This window comes from Daphnia pulex, chromosome 11 (assembly GCF_021134715.1).
Source record: "Daphnia pulex isolate KAP4 chromosome 11, ASM2113471v1".
Lineage (NCBI taxonomy): Eukaryota > Metazoa > Arthropoda > Branchiopoda > Diplostraca > Daphniidae > Daphnia > Daphnia pulex.
This window is the reverse complement of record NC_060027.1, coordinates 4,026,511-4,051,742: the sequence shown is the minus strand read 5'-3', so window position 1 is coordinate 4,051,742 and position 25,232 is coordinate 4,026,511. Positions and strand designations below refer to the sequence as shown.

Genomic DNA, 25,232 nt, shown 5'->3' with positions numbered 1-25,232 from the left:
AATCCTTGGAGTTATTAGCTAACTTGATAGAGGCATGCATAAACTAAACTAGAATTCCTGAGCCCTGAAAATTCTTTCTTTCTAAATTCCACAATGAATAAAAAATCCGTAACATTTGGTTAATGGTTTTCCTTTATTTTAAATTGACAAATCGATTTTTAATCTTCATCGATATCTCGATACTGTCATTCCGAACAGTCGTCTGCTAAAAAACGTGTTGCTGTAAATTCTTTCAGAAAATTTTAGTTTAAACTGTCATTTGAATTCAATTCAGTTGATAAAGGAAACTGCGAAAGTTTTCTATTGGGAAGGTTTCAGTTTATCACTTTGTTCTATTGCCTACTGCCGGTGATCTAAAATGGGTGAGGAAATTTCTGCAGTTCTAAATTTCATCAGTGAAAGGAGTGTGGAAGAGGCTATCGAAAAAGTTGTGGACGAGATCAAATTAAGTACCAATCTTGATCACAGTTGGAAGGTTCTTCATCATCTATTGAAAAGTGCAGAAAAGGATGTCAAGTTTAATGCCAAAGATATTGTAAATGTTTGTTTACAACACTTAAAAAAACAGGACACCTGTATCATGCAAGCACGATTCATCTGCAAGATTCTTATAGTTTTAGTTGAAAAGGCAGACAAAGCAGAATTTGAAGAAGAACTTGAAATTTTTTTGGAGGACTTGCAATTCAACATTATTCGTCAGTCCAATGCTCATCAGTTGCATGATGATTGTGTCATAGACTATCAGACTGCAACCACTATTTTATCCTTGACTTTTCCATCATTTGTAAAAATTGGTTTGCCAAAGAATCAAGCAAAGTTATTGGAAGTTATTCCAGCGATGATTCAATCCAAAAATGAAAATTCTATCGTTGAATCACTAGCCTTCATGCTGCCTGCTGTCATCCATCATGACTCACTATTCGAAACTGTGTGCAAGTCTATTCAAAAACTTTTTGAAGCAGAAGAAGATTTGGATAAAATTTCTAACCATCCTGGCCTTACTGCACTTTGTAGCATTGCAGATATCCTATTTTCTAAAACTTTTAAACACAACGTCTTTCAAGAAACTTGGTTTCACCGTGGAATCCAGCGAGGATTGTCTGACCCAGCCGCTTTGAACCGCAAACGTGCACAGTAAAAAAAAATTTTTGTTTGATCCAATTTCTAATTATTAATCATAACAAATATTGTATGCGTAGATACCTGTTGAAGCGCTACGTGGACGCAACTGAAGCGAATGTTTCGCTCTTCAACGATTTCTTTCTGGTTATGGAGACTTTAGAAGAGAAACAGATGCATATTATTAACCCTGTTCTTCCGAGAATGAAATCCCTGGAAGAACGCATCCTAGAGAAGAAAGAATCCGACTCCTCCTGGATACAGTGCATTTACAAGCGACTCCTATCGCACGAAAATATTCAAGTAATCAAGTGGGGTTTGCATAATCTCTGCCAAGTAAAAGTTCAATTTTGGCCGGATATTGGCCACAGTGATTGGCTATATGATGTTCTACTGTTGGGCCTTAATAACATGGTATTTTACGTCCGAGAAAATGCCAATCAGCTTCCCCAACTAGGTACCGATCTCGGTCAACTATTGCAAAATTGTGCAACTTTGGAAACGGAACGTGAAGAATTTTTCGTCCGTCTATTGCGGGGCATTTCGCTGGTTCCCTGGAACGCGGTGGGTTTATTCCACTTGGTTCACGCGTTTGCCTCTTTACCTCCAAGCGAAATTCTTGATGGCGAAGCTCTTCAAATAGTTTTAGAGTTCCTACGTAGTGGGTTACACACGCATCATCCACTACTTCGCGGAGCCATTCAAGGACTGATGCTGGAATTTGTATTGAACATGACTGTCATATCGCAAGCAAATCTCTTGTGGATAGCGCTCATTTTATCAACACTAAATCCTCAAGAATGCTTCATCCGCACTACACCTCTCCACGCTACTCTCAGGGCATGGATACGCGATCGCTTTACACCCACTCAGCATGGAGAGTTGCTCAGTCAGCTTTTGACTACGCATTTTGAACCTTCGACTGATGTTCGCACAGCTTATTCAGTAGATGTAACTGCCGTGGCTAGATTCGCCGTATTGCTGCTGGATGCCGAAACAACCGACACTGAAGGTATGCGGCAACTGCAAATGTGTCTGCAACCCCTGGACAACTGCCACACTCGGCTGTACGCCGATCCCCGTTTGCTGAATCAACGGATGAAATTGATGGTGACATTGTTGGATGAGGTTCGCTCAACAAATTCCACTGCCGTTGTCCGTCTCGTATTTCCGCTCACCGAATCGGTTGTACATTATTGCCTGGATCAAATCGAATCGTTATCCAATTACACAAGCGTGTGTGAAAGTTTTGCCGTGTTGGAATCGATTGCGAAGACGGAAGATCTGCTCGGAGTGATAGCCGCATCAAGAAGGAAATTGGAACTATTGGCGCACAAATTACTAAATGGATGTTCTGCCCTTGACAAATTTAAAAGCATTTCTCTCTTATTTCTTATTGCCCGATTCGACCAACATATAGTGGACGAATTCATCCGTGAAATGATTTCTCTCAAACTGCATTGCAAAGCTCCTCAACGTGATGATTCTGCCCTGGAACATGTTACCTGGGGAGCTTTTATGTCTCACTACTTTTCTCAGTTATGGACATTGCTTCATCAACGACTGCCTTACATAGAACCTAAATTAAATTCAGAAGACTTGGTAAATGAAGCTGTTTGTGCCATGGATATTGCCGGTGTTGAAGCCATCAAGTCGATTTTTGGCTGTTTGGCTCATCTTCTACCACATGTTTGTGACTCTAATCCTGCCCTGTGTCGCACAAGTCTCCAAGCAAGTTGGACATCTTGCTTCGAGTATCGTCGCTCGGACCATTTTTGGGACCTAATGCAAGGGTTTGCCATAACGGCCTTTAATCATTCTCTAATGGAACAACCCGAAATCCGCCCGCAACTTTTTGGATTCTTGTCTGAATTGAAAAGCCAAGGTGAAAACATATTGCAGCTTTTCAATTTCGCGGCCGAACGCGTCATTGATATCTGGACCAATCAGGCCTTCCCATCAAACGATTCCTACGCCATTCAATTTATCCTCGATCTGACTAATTTCGGACTGATTCATCGCCGGGATGAAATGTAATTTTTATTTCCCCATAATTTCATTATTTTGGAAAAATTTTCATTAATCTTGTAATTTTGCAGGATATTTTTTGAAACTCTTGCGTTTGTCCGCTCGCTAGGAGATCGTTGCCCAGCCAACATTAATCTTCAGAGGTAAGAATTATTTTAAAATCTTTCTTTCTCACATAAAATTGAATACATTTTCTGATTCTACAGTGAAGAAATGGCCGATGGAAAAGTTCGCTTACAAGGATTGCGTTTCTTGCTCTCGCTAAACAAATCAAACGAACAACACATAACCATGGTTGAAAGTTTAGTGGAAGCCTATTTAAAAGAAGATCGGGTCATGTCAGCGAGCAAGACTCGTTATTTCTCCAGCTCACATGGGCATCGTGTGAAGCATCGCCTTTGGGTAGCAATGATCATGTTGCAGGACCTGCTTCCTCTTGGCCATAGACAGACGACTGAGATTATGGAAGCAGCTCTTTCAGGACTGATTGACGACAATCCTCAACCTAGCGTTCGCTTTTTACAAGAATGGAGTGTCACTCGTGCCATTTATCTCTCGGCAGAACTGGAGGCGGTTTTCTGGAAAACGATGGATGATGCGGTGCAACAGAGAGCTGGTTCTATGGTTTCTTTCTTGTCCATAATTGGACATGTTACCCGATGCCTTGCTCGGTCCGAGCGATTGGAAAACTTCGCTTCTAATGGTCTTCCGCGCGTTATTCCTTGGGCTATGGCGCAACATTTTACCCCTCGCTTGTACGCCACCGTCATTTTGGACGTGATCTGGAGTATTTGCGAATCATCGAAAATTCAATCGTTGCTTGGAGAATATTCGACAACTCGACGCATTTTGCGCGATGCACCCGACATGCCAAATACCCAACGAAACTTGGAGAAATTGTGTCAGGATTTCTACTTTAGTGTTTTCCACCCAATGGACAATTTTACTCTGGAGACATTGTGTTATCACTTACCTCGACTTTCACATTTAGTCGCAGAAGAATGGTTACCTGTTGAATGGTTCAACGATATTCCTTCTTGGATTCCTCATCGTGATATGGATGGACAACTTGCTGATTGCAATCCAGCTGAGTGGGTGGCTAGAGCAGCTGGAGGTGCGCCGGCGTTTACCCAAGACGATTCTGTTAGTCCAGCCATGGCTGTGAGGAACGTTCAGAAAAAAATCACGCCATGGAAGCAGATGTTACCGGATGTCAACAGTTTGGTTGTGTCAGCCGGTCGAAAAAAGACGACCACAAATGATCTGATTGTGATTGCGTCACTGGTTGACCGAGTCCCGAATTTAGGTGGATTGTGTCGCACTTGCGAAGTACTCGGCGTCAGAGATTTTGTTCTGTCCTCACTGCGTGTCACGGAAGAAAAGGATTTCGTCAGCCTCAGTGTTTCGGCCGAAAAGTGGATCAACGTGCTCGAAGTATATCTCTTTAAATGATCAAATAATAATGATAACATTTTCATGGCCCATAATTTTCAAAAATAGATAAAACCATTCCAGCTAGTGGAGTACGTTAAACAACTAAAGCTGGAGGGATATACTGTTGTCGGGGCGGAACAGACGGCGAGCAGTCAACCTCTAAACCATTTCACATTTCCGAAAAAATCTGCGCTTATTTTGGGGTATTCATTTTTATTGGGTTTCATATTAAATTGGACTAATTAAAAATGGAATCATAAATGTTTTGTTTTTAGTCACGAGAAAGAAGGCATTCCAGTAGAACTGATTCAACATCTTGACGTCTGTGTTGAAGTACCGCAAGAGGGAATCATCAGATCTATGAACGTCCACGTAACCGGAGCCAGTAAAATATTAATTTTTGTCTTCATTAACTTTTTCTCAAGTTGTTACAAATATTTTTGTTGCCTTTGCCTTTGCAGTCTTTATCTGGGAATATGCCCGTCAACAAATGGGATTGTCCCACGTGCGCTAAATTCAGTAATAAGCTGGATTGCATCGGAATTTGTTCTGAAAGGATTTGGTCGAGTCCTGACATGACGTCCCCCTAACTACCAAATTTTCGAGTTTCCACAAATATTTTCTATAATTATCAGTGGGAAAACATTACTTGTGTAAATACTCGCAATAATGCGGAATAAATATGAATGGACCTTGTATAAGTATTGAGTTGTATTTACGTAAAATGACTTTGCGTGAAAATAGGATCAGTAAGTGTGAAATCACAAATCAAAGCGGCTGTTGCGATTTGGTATGCACCGTGTGGGGTATCGGGTATTAGAGTTAGTCGTCCTTGACGCACGAGTGCTTGACTGTCACAGTCACCAGATGTCTCATGTTTGTTGTTTTCGCGCAAACTGCGAAGCAGAAGACGTTATTCTCCAGTCCCTTTCCAGTTTTCAAGCTCATGTTTTCTTTTCGTTACAATGGGAGCACTATATTGCTGCGTGACTGGATGTATAAACAATAGTCGCAATGTGAAAAGGAAAGGCCTACAAATTTATGCTTTTCCTTCGTGGAAAGTTCTGAATAATGTTAACAGTAGTCGAATCCGGCAAAGAAATGGAATAAAACGACGAAATGCTTGGATTAATGCAATCGACAGAAAATCATTACGATTGACATGTTGCAGTGGAGTTTGTTCAATTCATTTTGTTCATGGTAAATTCTGTCATTAGATCTAAAGGGCATTTTAAGTACATAATTAACACTTTCAAATTATTGAGTTAGGTAAGCCTGCATCTATAGCGGATGAATCTCATGTTGATTGGGTTCCAACAAAGTTTATGAATGGAGAAGGCCATCAACATGCAAATAATGCTCCCCCAGAATTTGTTGTAGAATCAGTTGATACAAAACATGCCACTGGTAGGCATGAACAACGATCCAATAGTGACAACCGTGAAGGCTCTAATTCAGTAAATTCAGTAGATGCTGCACTTATTGGTGAAAACTATGAAGGTCTTAGAATGCAGTTCCCGAATATTGTGGAATGGTTACCATCACTACAGACTTCATTTAAAACACAGCCTTGCCAAGGTGATGATTATTTGCATACCAACAGTGCTGGTAAGGGAATTTCCCATTCTGTGAATTATCATTGAATATCTTACCTGTAGCTAATTAACATTTAATACTCTTTAGGTTACTCTGACAGAGATAAGCCTACAGATGATATCAGTGTGACAAATGCAACTCCTATGCTATCACCGGCACTAAGAGATCACTCTTATTCCATAATGAGTTATTATGAAACTAATAATTCAAGTTGTTGTTGCTTTGATGAACTAAATGAACAAACAGCTGGGCTGAAGAAAGATTCACAACAGGCGAAAGAAAAGCTTGCAGAGACACAGGAGGAAATTTCGAGATTGAAAAAAACCATTACCCAACTTCAAAATGAAAACAAGAAGTACGTCGAGGATTCAAAATTAATTAATGTTATTCGTCATAACAACGAAAAGACAAAGTTTTATACTGGACTAAACACTTGGAGTATTTTCATGGCCGTCTTTAAACTGTGCAAGCCGGACGTTGAAACAACCGCCAGAATGAATTTGTTCAAATGCAAAATAACACTGGAAGAGCAGTTTTTGATGACATTGATGCTACTCCGACTCAGTCTAACAATGCAAGATCTTGCGTATCGTTTTGATGTATCGACGACAACAGTTAACCGTTGTTTCGGGAAATGGATTGATGCGATGTATGTGCGCTTCGCAAAAATTCTCATGACGTGGCCTGCGCGTGACGAGCTCTTTCTGTCGATGCCAGCGCATTTAAGGAGACATTTTCTCAACTCGGTCCAAAATAAAATTCCTAATGCCCGCAATCATGTAGAGAAGGTTATCGAACAATTACAAAGGACGTTTACTGGTCCAGAGAATAATCTTACCATGGTCGAACGTGAATCCGACAGTTTAGTTTCAGTTGATAAAATCACTCTCGTAAGTTTTTTTTTATTCAACACAAGCCCTGCTATTGTAAAATTCCTACGTGATTTGAAATAAACATGTTCGTGCATTACGTGAAACTAAACGATGCACCGATTTAATTTTTTTTACCAAACATTTCTCTGATTTTTTTTTTCGGTGCTAATTCTGCTATTGCTATTATTATATTAATTATAAAAACATTTAATTTATATTAAGGATTTACGCGAATTTTTTGTTTCATTCAAGAGAACATTCAAATAGACAATCAAGAGTCCAAGTCAGAAATTAAAAAAAAGGCAACACCCCACCATTTGCATAACAAACCAAAACAAATACAAACCTGGAGTCTAGGGCCAGAGACACCTAAGGTCTCAAATCAAATCAACCAGGAGTCTAGGACTTGTGTAAAAAGCTGAAAATGACGTTTGTAAACGTAAACATTATGGGGCAAAGCACGTTTTTATTACGATTAACATGGACAGAAAACAATGGAGAAATATCACTGTTTGATTATGGAAAGTGCAAGACTTGGAAAGGACAGGTATATACGTGTAAAGTTTATGGTTCAATGTATGTAACGTTAAACGTCAGTTCCACATAGATTAGGCAATTTTCTTTAGATTGGTTTCAAAATTATACTGTCAGTCTAACTAAATGTAATGTTCATTTCAATATTTCAAGGAAGATAGGAGAAGAGGAAAGCAAAAAAATAGCTTCACTTTTGAAACTGAATATGACCGACTACAAATCTCAACTTGAACAAGCTGTGAAATCTTCATCTACAACCCATTCCATCACTCTCATTGATAATAATCTTGCTATTAAGAAGCAAACTTCGAGTGGTGTTTTGTTCAACATTGCCGTCATTCCACTCCAAGAATTAGAGTTTACAACAACTCTTCCAGAATTCATGGCAGAGATTGACAAAAGTATGACTCAGATGTCTGATGAACTTGTTGCAAAGGATAACCTCATTGATAAGCTCAACAAAGGTAATCACTAAATATAAAAATTTATCACAGGAAAAATAATTCAATAGCTTTTTATTAATGAAGGAATAATCATAATTTGCTTCCTTGAAATTTCAGAAATAGAAAAGCTGATGACCAAATACCAAGAGCGGGTCAAATTTGTAGAAGAACTGACACCAAGATTGTACGCTCAGTTTAGCATCGCATTTAATCATTTAAAAGAGAGGCTTAGTGCAGGTATTATTGTAATCATAATCATAATAATTTTTTTTTTAAATTTGTATTAATGACCCCACAGAAAATCCTGGTAAAACAGAGGAGTCTTTACCAATCGATCATCGCATGCATGCTCCGGAAATCAACGAAAAATCAAGTAGGCCTGCTACGTCAAGAATAGACTCAGACTATGATGCAGATACTGATGTGGATACAGACTCTGAATAAAATCAACAAACCGTTTTTTCTGAGAATATTGCTCATCAACAGCAAGACGAATTGCATTCTTAGGAAATCCACAAATTTCTAAATTCTTTTTAAGTAATCAGAATTCCATTTGAGAACTTCACACATTACTTTTATGTAATTCCCCACCAGGTAACATTCAAATGATACAAAATGAGTCATTATAGCCTTTATCCTATCATGTGAAAAAAATGAAATGTAATGTACAAAGAAGAAAGAACGCGTGATTTCATTTAGTTGTTATTAGAACATATTTATATTTTGTATTTATGTTTTTTTTATTTTAATTTTTGATTGAGGGTGGAGTTTAAATTTAGTACTTATAAGCTATAAGGCTTTAAACTAACTAGCCTGTATTGTATCCTGTAAGCCTGCAGGCTGTAACCACTTTTTGGGGATTTTTTTTAAGTTCGCGCACAATTCGCTTGTGCTGCCATCGTGTGGCACAAGCGCCTGTTGAAATCTTGAATGAATAGCAGACGAAAATATCATAGTAAGTGTTTGTAAGACACGTGTTTGGTTTGTAATTGTGACTGTTGTAATATTTTCAATTAAATTCAGTAACATCCAATTTCAATTGTACATCTATAACATGGCCCCTCCTCCAGAACGTCTCAAAGCCAAGTAAGCTTTTGTGTTACTCTTAACTGTTAACATAAAGAAAAATAATAATGTTTTTTTAGTTACAATGTGTCTGTCAAATTGGAGCCTTTTTTCACTGGTGGTAAAGTTCAGGTAATGTCATGTTCAGTAAAACGGTAATACAAGGTTTAATAAGACAATTGGAATTCTTTTAGGTCAGCAAAGATGGTGAGTTCTTGCTCTGCCAATGTGGTGACAGAATTCAAGTTATAGACACCAAGTATGGGAAAACCATAAGAAGCCTCATACAAGAAGAAGATGAAGTTATTACCTTTGTCATTGGCTCTGATGACGAAACTTTAATTTCCAGCCACAAATCTAGTTTGCTAAGGCACTGGAACTGGAAAGGTAGAATAATTTCCCCTTATTGAGTATTGTCACGAGTCTTCAACCTAAAGATGGGATAACTCCCAATTTTTATTTAGACGGCAGTGTTGTTAGGACATGGAAATCCTTACATCTTACTCCAGTTGTTGAACTTGCATTTGACACTACAACAACATTAGTTGCTAGTGGAGGAACTGATGGCTCATTGAAAGTATGGGATATTAGAAGACAGTACTGCACTCACAACCTCAAAGGTGGTAGTGGAGTTTACAGGTATATTAGTCCAAAAAACATTGGGGAATTCTCTAAGTAATGATGTTTTTACTTCACACCCATTTAGCATTGTAAAATTTCATCCTGATCCTAAAGTGTCAATAATCTTTGGAGCTTCTATGGACTGCAAAATAAGATGTTGGGATTTGAACACTTCAAAACTAATAGGAGTGTTAGAAGGCCATTTTAGTGTTGTCACAGGACTAACCATTTCCAACACCTTAAAACAAGCTGTTTCGTAAATATCAAAACTTTTCTTTGACTTTGGTCAATAAAGTAACGTTCTTTTTCATTTCTAGGTCTGGGCGTGATAAAGTTTTAATTTTTTGGGATTTATCTATCTTTTCTCAACTTCGGATCATTCCAACTTACGAATGTACCGAATCGTTAATCCCCATTGAATTTGGTAAACTTGTGCCACATTTGAATGTTACTGATGTAAAAAGTCCGCACGTCATTACTGCGGGGGAGAAAGGTAACAACAAATGTAGTAATCCAGTTTTCATAGAACGAATGAGCTTATTGTCATATTATTTAGGCTGTCTACGCGTGTGGAATGTGAAGAGTGGAATTGAAGTATTTACTCAGACCGATTCGCTGGTCACTCAGCCTATCGTGGAAGGGGCACCAACCATCACGCAGCTGGAGTATAACGAAACCAATGACCACCTTTACGTTATCACGTTTGATCATAACATCATAGTGCATCAAAGAAAGGACCTGGCACTTGTGAAACAAGTAAACGTTATATTACTAAACATGTTTCATTTAAACTAATGCATTCTAATACTAACAGTACGCAGGATACAACGATGATATTTTAGACATCGCCTGGTTTGGCGAAGGAGAAACTCATTTGGCAGTGGCTACAAACAGCATCCACGTGAAAGTAGGATCAGTTAGACGCATTTAAAATTATCCAATACTATATGTTCTGATTTTCTAGGTCTACGACATTGAAACGATGAATTGCACGCTTTTAAAAGGTCATACCGATCTAGTACTAGCTCTTGCAACTTCGAAATCAGATTTTAGCATCCTGGTCACCAGTAGCAAGGTTTTCACAGCTCTTTATCCAGTTATCATGACACATGTTATAATTGTATAAATATTTTAGGACAACTCCGTTCGAGTATGGAAAATGTCACAATCTCCTTTCGAGATAACCTGTATTGCCCAAGGCAACGCTCACACCGGCTCTGTTGGTTCAGTAGCGCTAAGTCGGACAAAACTTTCATTCTTAGTTAGTGGAAGTCAGGATACCTGCCTAAAAATGTGGAAGTTGAGCCCCACACAAAATGAAGACGATGAAAACCTGTCGGTTTTGCACACAGTTGTGGCACATGACAAAGACATAAACGCTGTTTGCATATCTCCGAATGATAATTTGATAGCCTCCGGATCACAGGATAAAGTTGCTAAAATTTGGAACAGTTCTGATTTGAAATTATTGGGTGTGCTGCGTGGACATCGGCGGGGGTTGTGGGCCGTCCAGTTTTCTCCAGCCGACCAGATTTTAGCTTCTGGGTCCACGGATGGAAATATCATGCTCTGGAGTCTAATCGATTATTCTTGCCTAAAGGTATCATTCGACAAGTTGGATTAAAACTTTAAATTTTTTAAATAACGTTTGTTTTTATGGTGTAGACTTTAGAAGGGCATGAAAGCTCAGTTTTGCGGATACATTTTGTTTCAAAAGGATACCAGTTGGTCAGTGCTGCATCAGATGGACTAATAAAATTATGGACTATCAAGACTAGTGAGTGTGTTGCCACTATGGATGCGCATCAAAGCAAAGTGTGGGCTTTAGCAGGTACTGATTTATGCGGCAACATTCTTTCGAAAGATTTAAATAAATCTTCACACATTATTTACTTTCACAGTTAAGTCTGATGACTCGTTGTTGGTAAGCGGTGCTGGGGACTCGACACTTATCTTATGGAAAGACGTGACGAAAGAAGAAAGAGAAGCCGCAGTTCAAGAAAAAGAAAAGAGAATTTTAGAAGAACAACAATTGGCTAACTTAATGCAAAAAGGTTTACTGTTAGAAGCGCTTGGATTGGCTATTCACTTGGATCAACCTTTCCGGACTCTAAACATTCTTAAAGGTATTTTGGTTCTCCGATTGCACTATATGGTCTACTGTTGATAACCGCCTCTCGTTTAAGATTTGATGGATCAAGGCGAAGTTGCATTAGCTGACTTGGAAAAGATGGTAGTAAAGTTATCGACCAATCAAAAAGACAGCCTTCTACGCTATTCGACAACGTGGAATACAAATAGCAGACATTGCCATCAAGCACAGGTAATTTTTTTATTAATAACAAAGAAGTTAATGAGTATCAAATAAGTATTGTAGTATTAAGAAGTCCAAGGAAATTTATATTTAAATTGTCTGTTGATTTCTTTAGATGGTGATTAATATTCTGTTAGCCAACCATACAGCAGATGAGCTTTTCAGTCTACCTTCAATGAGAGGCGCTATTGCGGGATTGCTTATGTACAACGAACGTCACATGCAAAGGTTTACATCATTAATTATCAATAAGATATTTTTTTATTAACAAATAAAACATTGTTTTCAACAGGATCAACCGATTACGTCAAAACACGGCTATACTTCCATACACTGCGGCCAAAATTCAAGCCACACGTGGTGAAGAAGTCATGGAAACGAACTAAAAAAGTTTGTTGGTGGTTCTTGATCTATTATTAAACGGAATAGATGACACCTCTTAAACAATTGTAACTGTCTCTTTATTTGTCTTTTATACATTTTTCTGGCTGATAAATTGACACGCATACAAACACTAGAACTCTCACCGACTACGAGCGCACACTGTGTTTTATTGTATGATGAAAAGTATGCGGTTTCTTGTCTGACAATCTATACAAGCATATTACTCTTCGTTGTATTTTACCAATTTGCCTCAAAATGCGGCGGTTCCCATTGCCTTGCGAATTTTCTCGTAACTCAACCAGAAACATAAACTCCATGGCCTAGAAGTAGTTATTTTAATTAATATTTACTAGTTAGTTCAGGATATTTTTGACTGGCACTTTGCTAATTACCCCATACGAATCCATGCGGGGAAGAAGCCTTTATACATCGCCAAGAAACCCTCCTGTTGAGCGGTTTTCAAGAAACAGTCGATAGATGACTTATAGTAGAGGCCTCTGTAAGAATAACAAGATAAGTGGAAAAGGTCCAAGAAAATAGCGATAGTTCAATCACCGTCCACGTTCGTCAGTTGGTTGATTCATAACTCTTGTCTTTATTACGTCCGCTGGGGTTGCCATTATGGCGCCTACAAGCCCAGCACACATACTGTAAACAAAAGCGAAGTTTGTTTTATTCGAATTGGTTTTTTTATAAATAAAAATTTTTTTGTGAGGTACCTTACCTCGACATAATATGTACGAGCGATGTGTCCTTTAATTGCGAATTTCTAAGAATATATCTTTTAGCTGTATCATACGTTGTTAAGTCACCCAAATTGACTAAAGCAGCTCTTTGCACATTCGGGACCCATCCCTTCCATAATCCTCTGATACCACCTTGTTTCATGATTTGTTGAAAAGCATGGAATGCGTTTTTTACTCTTGGGGGCTTTCCTTCCAGTCTTCGTTTACCTTCCATTTGAATCTGCACTTTGACTAAGTCAGTTGGACTAGCCATAAATTGGCCTAAAGCTCCTGCACTCATACCCCCTATAGCTGCTTTCCTATATCAATAAATCGTGATTATACAGAAAAAAATTGAAAACAATAGTTTTTTACCATAAGGAATATGATCCATCTGGATTTTTCTTGAACACATTTTCTCTCATTTTCTCATATGCACCAAATCTAACTCCTGTATAGATTGCATGCCTGTAAATTGCAGGTGTGATACCTTGCCACAATCTGATTAAGCCTTCTTCTTTCACTATTCCAACAGCAGTCTTGAGCATTCCTCTGTAACTACCCTGTAATACAAAATGTTATTTGAAGTGTTCACTGTTACGAAATAGCCAGTTTAAACTCAACATACAGCATCTCCTTTGGATGATGCTATTTCACCCTGGATTTGAAGCCTGGTTTTTATCAAATCCAAAGGATATGTTGCTATTGACAAAAATTAAGAAAATGTTGATAGTATGGAGTAAGAAGGAAATAATCACTTTCTCTTACCTCCTTCAGCGATTGTTGCAGATATCACAGAGAGAATGTACTTGAACCACATATCATCCACAAACGTAGGTGATGTTTCTAAGGAAGGACTTGACAAATGCATAAATTTTCCACCCACCATTTTCGATAATTAGATTTCCTGTGCAAGATGAAGAAAACACACAAGTCACATACAACCGCCGCAGCCGATGCTGTTTTTATTCCTTTGAAAACAAAACATCCGAGTCCATGAGTCCGATAAACATGTATCCCTCCTTATGATTGCAAACAACACGGATTTCGAAACAAATACCTCGTAAACAAACTTGATCTACTCATTAGAATGCTTTCAGAAGAGTACGTGCGACCGAGATTCTTATCATGCACAGGCTGAATTCAACTACGTGAAAGCATGCTTAACCTTCGAGCTTTTCAGAACCATAAGTTGAAGCATGTAAACAAACCCATTAAGTGACGTTGAAAAGAGAAAGTAGGCTGCTCGGCACTGAGAGCACTAGAGGACTCTGGGTTATGTGTGCAAACTTGCGCGTCATCTATTACCCAAAGGTTGAACTAAACGGTCACTTTGATTGTCGTTAGATTTCGCTAGCATCGCATTGTTTTGGGGAGTTCTATTGTCCGTACTCCGTAGTGGAGTTCTACGGTCACTGGAGTATGGAGTTCTATTGTCGAACATTTTTTTTTAAATATTTAAAAAGGAGTTCTTATTTCTTTGGAATTCTATTTTCGCTGGAGTTCTACTGTCGCACACCAAGAAATTTTTAGTAAAGTAAAGCAAGATTCGTATAGAAAGACGAAATAGTTCATGAATAATTTTATGAAAAGAAGCTGCAAAATGATACTACAACAGTACAACACACTTTATCATGATTATGTGAAATTTCAGTGATCCAGTCAGTTCACCAGCAGCAGCTGCTAGTCCTGGCAAAAAGCCAAAATTAACGTAAAAGAAACATCAACAACTTATCATTTCAGGAGACCACAACAGGTATGGTTTAAGTCAATACAACCACAGACTACAACTAACCACTCATCTTATTGAAATAGATCTGCACATCACACAGAGAAGTTTGCAGTCAGCAAACCTAATAACTCAGTAATCTTATTTCTAAAGATGAAATGAATGATTGTTTTTGTTTTTGAACAGTTCTATTCTATTCAGATTCTCTGACTTCAGAAGTTGCAGACGGTGAGGTGTTGAGAGATCTCAGATCTGCCAATTGACCAGGACTTGTGTTCATCACCAAATTATTTCATGTTGTAAGTTACATGTTTATTGAACACTAAGATTATATTGTGATTCCTGTAATCCTGTTCCTAAGTTGAGACGGTTGAGACATCACAATTTTCGTTAAAAGTTAATAAAACTATGTCCGCTAGATGGCGCGAATGGGTCCGTTAGTGACGAAATTTCTGCCATTTCTTCTAAAGACACTGAGCGGAAAGGTTACTCATTCTTTATTATTATGGATATGTGGATTACATTTGTTATTTTCAAGTTGGAAAACTTGACAACTACAAATTCCTTTGTAAGATTTATCAAGGTTATTCTGAGAGATTGTATAGTTTAACTTCATACTTCTGTCGTTTTGTTATGTCACATGAGATTCTGTTTCTTGATAGTAACTTGATTTTGTTTTTCAATAGCCAGGTGAAGTCTGCGCTTCTTTGTTGCAGTCTAATGTGCACATGGATTGGTTGCAGTCATCCAGTGAGAGGTGTGATTAAATTGAGCTGTTGCATGCAGTCTTTGGTGCTGATGTTGTCCTGGAGTGTGGGAGAATTCCATGCTTCAAGTCTTCTGGGATCAGCCATATCTGAGTTGACGCTGGATCATGCTGCATTGTGGTTGCCAAAATGTTGGGCATATAGTAGAACTGCAAGAAGACTCCTTGAAATGGTAATTTGATAAAAATTATAGGTTCTAACTTGGGAAGTATCAGGCTAAGACTACTATAATTGCTTACATTGTTTAATTTTAACATTTGGGGATGATTTCATCATGACAACAGCTCTTTACTTCGATCATATGTAAATTATTGAGTTATGGATTGTTTAAGGGGAATTGGTTAGCAAGATAGGCAGATACTGTAGTAAGAATGTTTTGTTTCGCTGCAGAGCACTACAAATGTCAAATGAATTAAATGAGTAATCTAGTTTCATGTAAATTTTTGTTTAAACTATAGTTATCAGATAGTGTTGCCATAGAATAATTGGGTGAACTCCATTTGAAGTGATTTTTTTTGTATTTTATACAAAATTTCCATTGATCGAACATTAATTTCATTTTGGTCATAGGTTTATGTTTACGTAGCAGTGATGCTGCTGTCCAATATGGCATGTTGTTGCAGCCTATACTGGTGAAAGATTTTTTGCATGGAGTTATGCTGTTGCTGTTCCTTGGTGCCGTACTGCTGGTGTTGTGCACAAAAGTTACATCCAGTTTTAATGGTTATTTGTGTCTATGCAGTTAACCATTCATATGTTGAAAAAGAACAGAAAAGTTGGTGTTGAATCGCTAGTGTTGTGCTACATAAGTTACATCCAGTATTTTGTTTGATTGCTATTTGCGTCTATGAAGTTAACCGTTTATATGTTGAGAATGAAAAAAAAATAGTAATACGGGGAATTTTTACGTTGAACAAATAATAAACATGCCTTCGCGATTGGGAAACCAGCGAGAAGGAGATTGGGGGGAAGGGGGCAATTGATTTTCATTAGCTAGAAGAAGTCGTGGTTTGTTTTAATACGGTAGACATAAAATCCTTTGTCTATCATATCCATATACCTACCTATACAACCACATCTATTCCTCAAACTCCATAACTTCCACCGACATCCATTCCTTAAACCCCCCATTTCCCCACAAATGGCAAATATCTGTAATATTTTAATGTTATTGTTGAATAAATAAACCATTTATATAATATGCAAAACTCTTTTTTACTTTGGAACACTTACAAAATAAACAATTCATTAAACAGAGCGTCCGGTTCAAGACAATTTTTTTTGTGCGAGGCTTTTTAGCAAGTAATCCGCCACCCAATTTGACAAAAAGTGATAGTTTGTTTTCACGGAAATTGCGTCAGACGGTTAAACAATTTCTAGTTCAACAATCTCATGTAGAAATTTCAAATTTGCATCTAGTCTGCTGGTGCAAATTGCGATTCTTTAAGCTTGATTATTTAGGAGATGTGTTAAAAAACCCACAATTGCTTTTAACACATCACCCTTCATCTTAAAGTCAAGCTTAAAGAATCGCAATTTGCACCAGTAGACTAGATGCAAATTTCTACATCAGATTGTTGAATTAGAAATTTTGTAACCGTCTGACGAAATTTCCGTGAAAACAAACTATCACTTTTCGTCAAATTGGGTGACGGATTGCTTGCTAAAACTCGCACATGCAGTGTCGGCGTAGATCCAGGGAGATTACCTGGAAATGGAAGAGGAGAGAAGAGTGCGAGGCAAGTTTTACTGGGGAGCGATTAGTCATACTAGGCTTCCGGGTTAGACTCATGACCCTCCAAAAGTTTTCATCGGATCATGCGCCTTCCAAGTCCCCGTTCGACCAGAGCCCTCCCCTCCTCCTGGTTTCACAGCGAGTGAGTGACCACCGGCGGGCGTTGGTTAGTGGTTAGTTAGGGAAACGGGGCCACAGAAAAGAAGGGAGCCCAGAAATGCACTTGGAATTGAATCTAACTACACAATTGATCAGTCTTGGATTACAGCATTCTCTCGTCGGTTTTCACCAGTGGATGAAGTCCATGACAAGTAGCGAAGAATAACCCTGTAAGCAGAATGAGCATTTGTTTGGATGCCAATAATATTCAATCAAGATTGTAGCGACAGAAAGTAATACCTCAAATCAGGAGAGCCTGTGTAAAGAAGTCAATAAGGAGGATTCAAGGGTAGCAGCCAACTGGTCAGCAAACAACGGACTTTCTTGACTTTCTTGAAATGACAGGACTTTTCATAAAGTCTGCCATACAAATTTAGAAACCAGCAGTTTAGAATCTGTAAATAAAAAAATAAAGAAAAATAAGTTACCTTGTTTATAATTTGTGTCCTCAATGTGCTTGACATCTATGATCTAAAAGAATAATTAAACAGTTATATCAGTATACACTTGAAATTGTCTCTGAAACATAAGACGGAGTGGAGATCAATACTTAAAATACATATTAGACTGTAAGAAAAAACAGTTCAGTGACATGAGAAGTACACTTACACATGAAACCACTGATCAGTTATCCAGATGATAAGGTTCTCTGGATGATGAATGCTGAGAGATTGTTCCATGCTGGGGTTGGTGATCTAGCAAGTCCAATACACACAGCAGATAATTATGTTTAATCCTAATAAAAGATGAGAAGAATATGTTCCAGCAATTCTGTACTAAAGCTAGTGTTGGTTGTTACCTGTATCATTTTGAAGATACATTCAGTAAAATACAATGATTTTGAACAAAATAGTTGACAGTACTCTTTTACGACTCTTTTACGTTTCCTCCTGTAAGTTGATGAGAAACGTTAAAGTTATACTACATATACACGGAATAGAACACATCACCGACAAGCTACAAACAAAATCACTAGAATTTACCTATGAATTCATTGGTATTTGGTTATTTTCGAAGAAAAAATAGCGTAACTTTTTGACAGAAAACCGCCATTAGCCCATGACTGACACAATCAACATGCCATCTATTTGACACGTCTCAAAACTCAGTGTCTTTGAAGGACAGTGGTCTTAAGATACTCACAAAACTTGAAAGAGCATTTTGCTTTGCTAAAACTTAGCACTCAATCCTTAGAACTATTCATAGAACAAAGCTCACTTGCTAGTTTCATGCAAATTTTCCGGAAATAAAACGGAAGTAAGCGATAGCGCCTCAACCATTGAGCTGACGGTCAATTTAAACCAAAATTCGTAATCTCCATTAAATTTGGGGTTGATTGGCTACACTTTTAACAAAATCCAAAATTTGGTCAAAATCGATAATTTTCCTAGACGATTTTCCGATATGTTAAACTGATACTTTAAAAAATCGACCCCAAATTTGATGAGAATCACGAATATTTTGATATTTTTGGCGTCACACGAATATTTACACAACTATTAACTTATTTAGAAACAGGAAGTAGACACAAGAGCAGTTATCGAAAATTGAACAAGTGAGCTTTGTGGAATAGTTATCGTTAGTTATCACTAAAAAAATTACCACCCGTTAAATGTTTATACAATGATGTGCAAAGTAACTAACTGAAATTGACTAATTTGACAGCTGAAAATTGTCAAAGGCGTTGATATAAAAAAGAAACGTTTAAGTAATACTTCGCTTGCGACTCGCAAGAAGGGCCTGATTTAGGAATAATTACGCAAAGTTTGAAGATTATAAGAAGATATTACATAAATATTACAAAGTAGTCACAGTTGGCAAGTTTTTCAAATATTACAAAAATGTAGTTCCAACCAATGGAAAATAAACTCATTTAAACAAAATTTCTAGTGTAGATTTAACTGAAAATTCTACAACAGAGAAGCCAAGTGTTCAATGCATCAAAAGCAAGTTATTTAGTCACAGGATTTCTCGCAAATTTACTTCATCTGCAACAGCACAATTTCAATTTGTCACACCTGAAGACAAATGATAAACAAAAGATGTGGACAAAGTAGTTGATTTGGATCTTAACTGGAAGTTTCCTGTCCTCCCATGATCTTTATTACACAATCAGTCTTGAAACCCACACAAACAGCCAGTCCCGATTTGTAGGATGCCACTGGTTTCCTTTTCCAGCAGTGACTGGTTACATTAGATTTCTTTCTTTGGGTCCACAAGCTCTTATTACCTGTTTAAGTGAAGAAAAATCCAAATCTTGATGTGTGAAGTGACCAACGTACAGTCCAGGTGGGCAACCGAAAAACACGAGAAATCGGGCATTTTCGCAATTAACCGATTCAGTTTCTTTCACTTTTTAGCACTTGCAGAAATAAAATCTCATAACCAACTTGTCTATAACTATAACTAACGATGAAGGTGAACGAACGAAAATTCTGACGTTTTGGGAACAAGCGAGCAGACGTACTTTCGGGGAAACTTTCAAGCAGCGTTGCCATTTCCTGAAAATCGACAGCCAAATAAAATATGTTTTCAAAACACGATTAACACGTTAACATAACACGAATTCAAAGAAAAATAAATCCAGTCTTTATCTGTGATACGAATATAATCAATTAAAAATGCTAATTAGTACCCGAATATTTCTATATTTAATTAACAAACGGTAAAAACGATGAAAATAAAAAACGATGAAGAAATCAGGACAAGCAGCAAAACACAAAACAGCTTTGACAGCTTACGGAATGCAGTTAGTCTGGGCGAGTGAATTTGTCGAACGACGTGTCATTATCAAAGATTCGATAGCAAAATAGACTTGTTCCAAATTCTACTCAGCCAAGCGAATATTGTTGCGGATGACCTCCAGAATCCCGTCCGAGAGAGCGCGATTGAGTTTCCAGGTCGGATAAAATCTGGGACATCTTTTTCGTGACGAATAAATCACACAAAGAAACGTGGAATTGGGTATATTTCAAACCAATTAGAGGCTCAACTGAATGAACAATTTACCTCTTTCAATTCGTCTGGTGTACTCACAAAATTTGGCGGCGGAGGTTAGCAGCTTCAAATTATCGCCAGATCTTCTAAAACTAAAAGTCCTCGCAAATCAAAATGATAAAAAAAAACCGACGTATTAAAAGTCTAAAATTAAATGTGTTCCTACTGTCGCCCTAGGATCTCCCAGTTGGTCGCCAAAAAGTTCAACACCATGGAACAAGCGACGTGATTTTCCGTCATTTTCTCAATGGTGGCGAACGTGTCGTGCGGGTCCTGTTCGATGGTCGGCGAAAACACGCGAGAAAGAAGCTGTTTCAAACGATCACGATCTTGACTGCAGCTCATGGCCGATAAAATCTTTGTTCGCTGTGACGACCACATGTCGCAAAGACTAGCTCGCCACGCCCAGTTCCATTCTTCCTTACCACCGTAGCGAATCACCGCACACCAATTGCGCTCCAAATGTTCCGTCATTGCCCTGAATTATAGGACCATTTTAAAAGATTCAATTAAACTTAAATCATATCAAAGTTGTTACTTTTTCTCTTCGGGGGTAATTGAGCCGTTCATTTGAGCGTGAAAGAGGCGCATGACCTGATCGACACACACACCGTCGTCACTCCAGTTTAGGCAGCCAACTCCATCCAACGGATCACCAACTCGGATCCAGTCGCTGAAGTCGCCCGGCTCTCCATGGTCCGTTTTCTCGAACTTGAATCTACTGGTGCATTCCTGTGATAAAGAATGAAATGATCCATGATCTTTCGATCGTGATTGAACAGATTATAAAGCGATTCGTTGTGTCTCGACCGTTCCTGGATCAATTTCAAATGGAATCAACTGGTAGACTGGACGAACTCGTCGTTGACCAAAGTCAGATACTCGATGAGTTCAACAACCACTTGATAGTCCAAATATCCGGGCAGGGCCAGCGTGAAAGCGTCGTCAATCAATTGAGCCCGAGTCACTTTCGAGATGACGGTGTGATTGAGCATCAGCTGATTGGAGATCAGTCGCCAATTGGCTTTGTCGTACAACACTCGACGGTAGCTGGCGAATTGGCCGTTAACGAGAATCCAAGTGTCCGATTCTTGGTCTTCTGCTGGTCCGTCTCGGTTCAATGCCTGAGGGAAATAAGGAATCTCCAAAGTCGGACGTTCGGGCGTGAGCCACACTCTCGGATATGTCCCTTCTGGGCACATGTGTCAAATTAAATTTGAAATTTAAAAAAAAAAAAAAAAGGAAGTGACCTTATTGTGTGACCGCTGTACATATCCTCCCAAAAGTCTAGATAGTCCAACGTGGATTGTTGCTTAATAGAGAAACGGAAGGGAACGGGATTTCCGTCGATTTGGCGACGACATCAAAACGGGGTAGGATTGTGAGATCTAATTAATTGTGGTGGTGGTGGTGGGCGTGGCTGCCAGACGCCTGCACTCCGTCGCGAACCAAACTGGAATCGGAGCGGATGCGCTCGCGGGATCGGCTGCTCTGGCCCAGCCCTGGATCGCTGTACATCTCCTTCACCTGATTAAATTTTAGAAATTTTCAATTGAATTGATAATGATTAAATTTTGAATTCAATTAGAAAATTAATTAAGTCAGAAATTTGTGTTTCATTTAAAAATAAATTGGTGAGACCGGGTGAGACGGACCTGGGCTTTTTGGTTTTTGTGGCCTGGAGTCGCCGGGTGAAGAGGGAGGCCCGGAGCATGGCCCCAGTTTTTATTTCGGCTCATTTCTGGCGTTGTCGGGCCAATCTTGTCGTTTCAGTCGACGTTTCCGTTGCGGGCCCGTATGCGCCCTCGCTCGACCGCCACGTAACGGCCCAGTGTCGTCCACCTGGCTTGTACCTGGTGCACATTGTCGTCGTCTCTAAGCAACCGTCTGTGCCGGCCCAGCGACGGGCACAGGTCACGTTCTTCCACCAGGACGTAACGTTCCAGCTCGTGCGGTTATCGCGCCTTTAATCTTCGAAAATTTGTAAATCTTGTCGCGCGGGAACATTAGAAAATTAGAAATCAAAATGGGCCTTCCTCTTCTTCCTCTTCCTCCTTCTCAGGGCCTTGCGAATGACCGTCTCCGACGTGCAATCCTGCGTCACTTTCAGGATGACGTAAGGCTCCTCCTCGTTGCGTCTAGGCGCCGTGGCCTGGGTGCCGGCCCCGCCGCCCACATTCTGTACACCATAAACAATTAGGAAAAACATAACAGCTTGACGGGCCCAGCCCTTCCGCCGAATTCTTCTCCTGACTGGGACTTGTCAGAGCCATCGGACTCTTGTCCGCCTCGTAGGCGGCCAGGGCCGTCGAGTTCGGCTCGTTGCTGCTGCTGCCTCCTGCCAAGACGGGAGGGACCGTCAGCCCCGACAGAAGAGTCGTCACGGGTTTGCTGGACTAAACGTGAATCACGTCATATCCCTCTTCCCCGAATTTCGTGTGGATGAAAATGTCTATAGATCAATTTGATCTCAATTATACTATTTTCTTTAAGTCTTGATCATCTTAATTAGAAAAATAAAAATTATTTAACGAAATTTAAAAATGTGCTGAATGAATTAAACTTAAAATAAAAAACGTGATTGAACAATTGGAAGGGCTTGCGTGTAGCTTGAATCTTGATGTAGCTTCAATTCAGCAGCTATCTTTTGTCACGTCAAAATGAGTTTCTAGGTCAGCAAACAATCAAAACTATGTTTGTTTCAACTCCTAAACAGAAAAGAAATCAAATTTTAATAGAAAAATACGGCAAAATAGAAATCTGCGTTGGAAAAAATAGTTTGCATGTGCAAAGTTTTGAACCACTGACATGATTCAAGTAAGGTGAAGACGTATCTCGCATCTTTTATTCAAAACAAAAGAAATTATTGAAAATATTAACAAAACGTTATCGGATGGGTCTGTTGAGGAATAGTCTGCATGCAACGGTTCAGGCTTTGATGAGGACCTATAACCCCTAGCTAGCCTATACCTTAACCTAACACCCTATCCTAAACTAACAGCAGCAGCCGACCTCTCCCAAAGCCGTGACCGTGAGTTCCGAACCAGTATCTGCCACCCTGGCGACCAGATCCGACAACGTAGGCGCCGACGCCTTAACCATTAGGCTATCGGCGCCCAAAGTTATCTTATTTTTGAAGCTAGTATTTTTAAAAACTTTATCTCAATCATACTATTTTACTTAAGCCTTCATTTAAAAAATCGAAATTATTCAACGAATTTTAAAAATGCGCCAAATAAATTAAACTTGAAATTACGACGAACTTGATTAATTAATTGGAATTGTGCTATTGCGCGATTAGGGCTATTGGGTAGCTTCAGCAACTATCTTCTCTCGCACCATAATGAGTTTCTACGTTACGAAACAATTACAACAACGTTTTTTCGAATCTTAAACAGGAAAGAAATCTAAAATAAATTGCAAAATAGAAATCTGAGTTAAAATTTTTTTTTTCATATTTTAAGTTTTGAACCGCTGACTTTGATTGTTATATGACGACGTATCCCGCATTTGTCGTCTTTTATTCAAAACAAAAGGAAACATTGAAAATTTTAACAAAACGTTGTCGGATTTGGTCTAAGTATGGAACAATCTGCATACAACGGATCGGGTTTCTTATGCCGAAGGTTGCCAAGTAGCAGCTCCAACCCACTTTTAACTTTCAACCCCCCCTGAAGCCTTCGCACCGTGAGTTCCAACCAGTAACAGCCACCCTGGCGACCAAATCAAAGAACGCCGACGCCGATGCCTTATCCACTAACCCATCGGCGTCTATACTACTACTAATTTTTTTAAGCTAGTCTTTCTTTCTTTCAATTTTATCTCAATTATACAACTTTCCCCCAAGCCTTAATTTGAAAATCGAAATTATTTTACGCATTTTTATAATGTGCTGATTAAGTTAAAAACTTAAAATCCATAATGAGCGTGATTGATTAATTAATTGGAAGGGCTTGTGTCGTGTGTACTGTGTAGCTTGGTGTAGCTATCTTTTCTCGCGTCAAAATGAGTTTCTACTTTCTGAAACAATTACAACATAATGTTTTTCATATCCTAAGCGGAAAAGTAATCGATTTAAACAGCAAAATGGAAATCTGTGTTGGAAAAAAGTTTTGCATGTGCAAAGTTTTGAACCACTGACATGATTCTTAGGTGACGACGCATCCCATATTTGCCGTCTTTATTCAAAACGAAAGGAAATATTGAAAATTCTAACAAAACGTTATCGAATTGGGTCTGAGGAACAATCTGCATGCAACGGATCGAGTTTCTTATGCCGAAGGTTGCCAAGTAGCAGTTCGATCCCGCTTTTAACCGCCAACCCCCCCTGAAGCCGTCACCGTGAGTTCCAACCAGTATCAGCCACCCTGGCGACCAGATCCTGATAAACGCCGACGCCGATGCCTTATCCACTAACCCATCGGCGTCTGTAAGTACCTAATTTTTTAAGCTAGTGCTTTTTATCAATTTGATCTCATTTACACTAAAACACAATTCCTTTCAACTTAGTTCTTTTACACATTTTATAATTGAAAACTAATCAGATAATAACTAATATGAAAATACAATAAAAGAAAGTCTACCTGTTTGTTTTCGACATCGCAGAATAACATATAACCGAGCCACTCTGAACCTTTTTTTATTTTTGAACTAAATCTAACACTCCATCCAAGCTACTTCTCAACAAGTAAATGCTTGGTTAGCTTTAAA

General features: G+C 38.8%; 6 protein-coding genes and 1 long non-coding RNA gene across 23 annotated transcripts in view; 5 read left to right on the top strand and 2 right to left on the bottom strand.

Annotated features, from left to right (window-relative positions):
• Positions 1-25,232, bottom strand: part of LOC124208296 (aminopeptidase N-like) — a 97,517-nt gene that overhangs the window by 66,284 nt on the left and 6,001 nt on the right. For 8 of the 12 annotated variants that reach the window (XR_006880395.1, XR_006880392.1, XR_006880393.1 and 5 more), the window contains 5 exons: positions 22,178-23,230; positions 21,061-22,049; positions 20,689-21,000; positions 20,535-20,614; positions 20,158-20,446 (listed from right to left, as the gene is read on the bottom strand). The exons of 2 other annotated variants lie outside the window; for them this stretch is intronic. Coding sequence is in view for 2 of the 10 variants with exons in the window: in XM_046606075.1 (XP_046462031.1) it covers positions 20,316-20,446; positions 20,535-20,614; positions 20,689-21,000; positions 21,061-21,113 (576 nt within the window). In the remaining 8 variants the exon portion in view is untranslated. Of the gene's footprint in view, positions 1-20,157; positions 20,447-20,534; positions 20,615-20,688; positions 21,001-21,060; positions 22,050-22,177; positions 23,231-25,232 lie in introns of those variants that run through there. 2 more of the 12 variants (XM_046606075.1, XM_046606074.1) reach the window with 2 other exon arrangements.
• Positions 179-5,277, top strand: LOC124208277 (probable methyltransferase TARBP1). The gene is made up of 7 exons (XM_046606041.1): positions 179-1,134; positions 1,200-3,152; positions 3,219-3,290; positions 3,354-4,581; positions 4,648-4,784; positions 4,857-4,966; positions 5,043-5,277. The coding sequence occupies exons 1-7, from the start codon at positions 359-361 to the stop codon at positions 5,093-5,095; spliced, it is 4,329 nt and encodes a 1,442-aa protein (XP_046461997.1). The 5' UTR covers positions 179-358; the 3' UTR covers positions 5,096-5,277.
• On the top strand, positions 5,449-7,188 carry LOC124208282. Of its 2 annotated transcripts, XM_046606050.1 has the most exons (4): positions 5,457-5,781; positions 5,851-5,988; positions 6,052-6,189; positions 6,265-7,188. In XM_046606050.1, the coding sequence occupies exons 1-4, from the start codon at positions 5,547-5,549 to the stop codon at positions 7,128-7,130; spliced, it is 1,377 nt and encodes a 458-aa protein (XP_046462006.1). In that variant the 5' UTR covers positions 5,457-5,546; the 3' UTR covers positions 7,131-7,188. The 2 variants fall into 2 exon arrangements, with proteins under 2 accessions (XP_046462005.1, XP_046462006.1); XM_046606049.1 differs by having other exon boundaries at positions 5,449-5,781; positions 5,851-6,189.
• LOC124208293 lies at positions 7,370-8,724 on the top strand. Of its 2 annotated transcripts, none has more exons than XM_046606070.1 (4): positions 7,370-7,596; positions 7,741-8,047; positions 8,144-8,263; positions 8,315-8,724. In XM_046606070.1, exons 1-4 carry the CDS (start codon positions 7,474-7,476, stop codon positions 8,335-8,337), a joined length of 573 nt encoding a protein of 190 aa, XP_046462026.1. In that variant the 5' UTR covers positions 7,370-7,473; the 3' UTR covers positions 8,338-8,724. The 2 variants fall into 2 exon arrangements, with proteins under 2 accessions (XP_046462026.1, XP_046462025.1); XM_046606069.1 differs by having other exon boundaries at positions 7,371-7,596; positions 8,325-8,724.
• Positions 8,956-12,473, top strand: LOC124208278 (transducin beta-like protein 3). Its single transcript, XM_046606043.1, has 15 exons — positions 8,956-9,112; positions 9,172-9,223; positions 9,286-9,478; positions 9,556-9,730; positions 9,798-9,968; positions 10,030-10,205; positions 10,269-10,468; positions 10,527-10,619; positions 10,677-10,787; positions 10,848-11,312; positions 11,378-11,543; positions 11,614-11,838; positions 11,899-12,035; positions 12,142-12,254; positions 12,319-12,473. Exons 1-15 carry the CDS (start codon positions 9,081-9,083, stop codon positions 12,410-12,412), a joined length of 2,403 nt encoding a protein of 800 aa, XP_046461999.1. The 5' UTR covers positions 8,956-9,080; the 3' UTR covers positions 12,413-12,473.
• Positions 12,466-14,383, bottom strand: LOC124208288 (mitochondrial uncoupling protein 4-like). Of its 2 annotated transcripts, XM_046606063.1 has the most exons (8): positions 14,196-14,366; positions 13,904-14,106; positions 13,764-13,837; positions 13,511-13,698; positions 13,135-13,455; positions 12,966-13,058; positions 12,803-12,907; positions 12,466-12,730 (listed from the first exon to the last, which is right to left on the bottom strand). In XM_046606063.1, exons 2-8 carry the CDS (start codon positions 14,022-14,024, stop codon positions 12,661-12,663), a joined length of 972 nt encoding a protein of 323 aa, XP_046462019.1. In that variant the 5' UTR covers positions 14,025-14,106; positions 14,196-14,366; the 3' UTR covers positions 12,466-12,660. The 2 variants fall into 2 exon arrangements, with proteins under 2 accessions (XP_046462019.1, XP_046462018.1); XM_046606062.1 differs by having other exon boundaries at positions 13,904-14,383.
• LOC124208301 lies at positions 14,526-16,262 on the top strand. Of its 3 annotated transcripts, none has more exons than XR_006880410.1 (7): positions 14,526-14,672; positions 14,790-14,891; positions 14,951-14,999; positions 15,066-15,163; positions 15,284-15,447; positions 15,551-15,803; positions 16,202-16,262. It is a non-coding gene; the product is annotated as an uncharacterized LOC124208301 (long non-coding RNA). The 3 variants fall into 3 exon arrangements; XR_006880409.1 differs by having other exon boundaries at positions 14,535-14,672; positions 15,284-15,349; XR_006880411.1 differs by having other exon boundaries at positions 14,535-14,672; positions 15,262-15,447.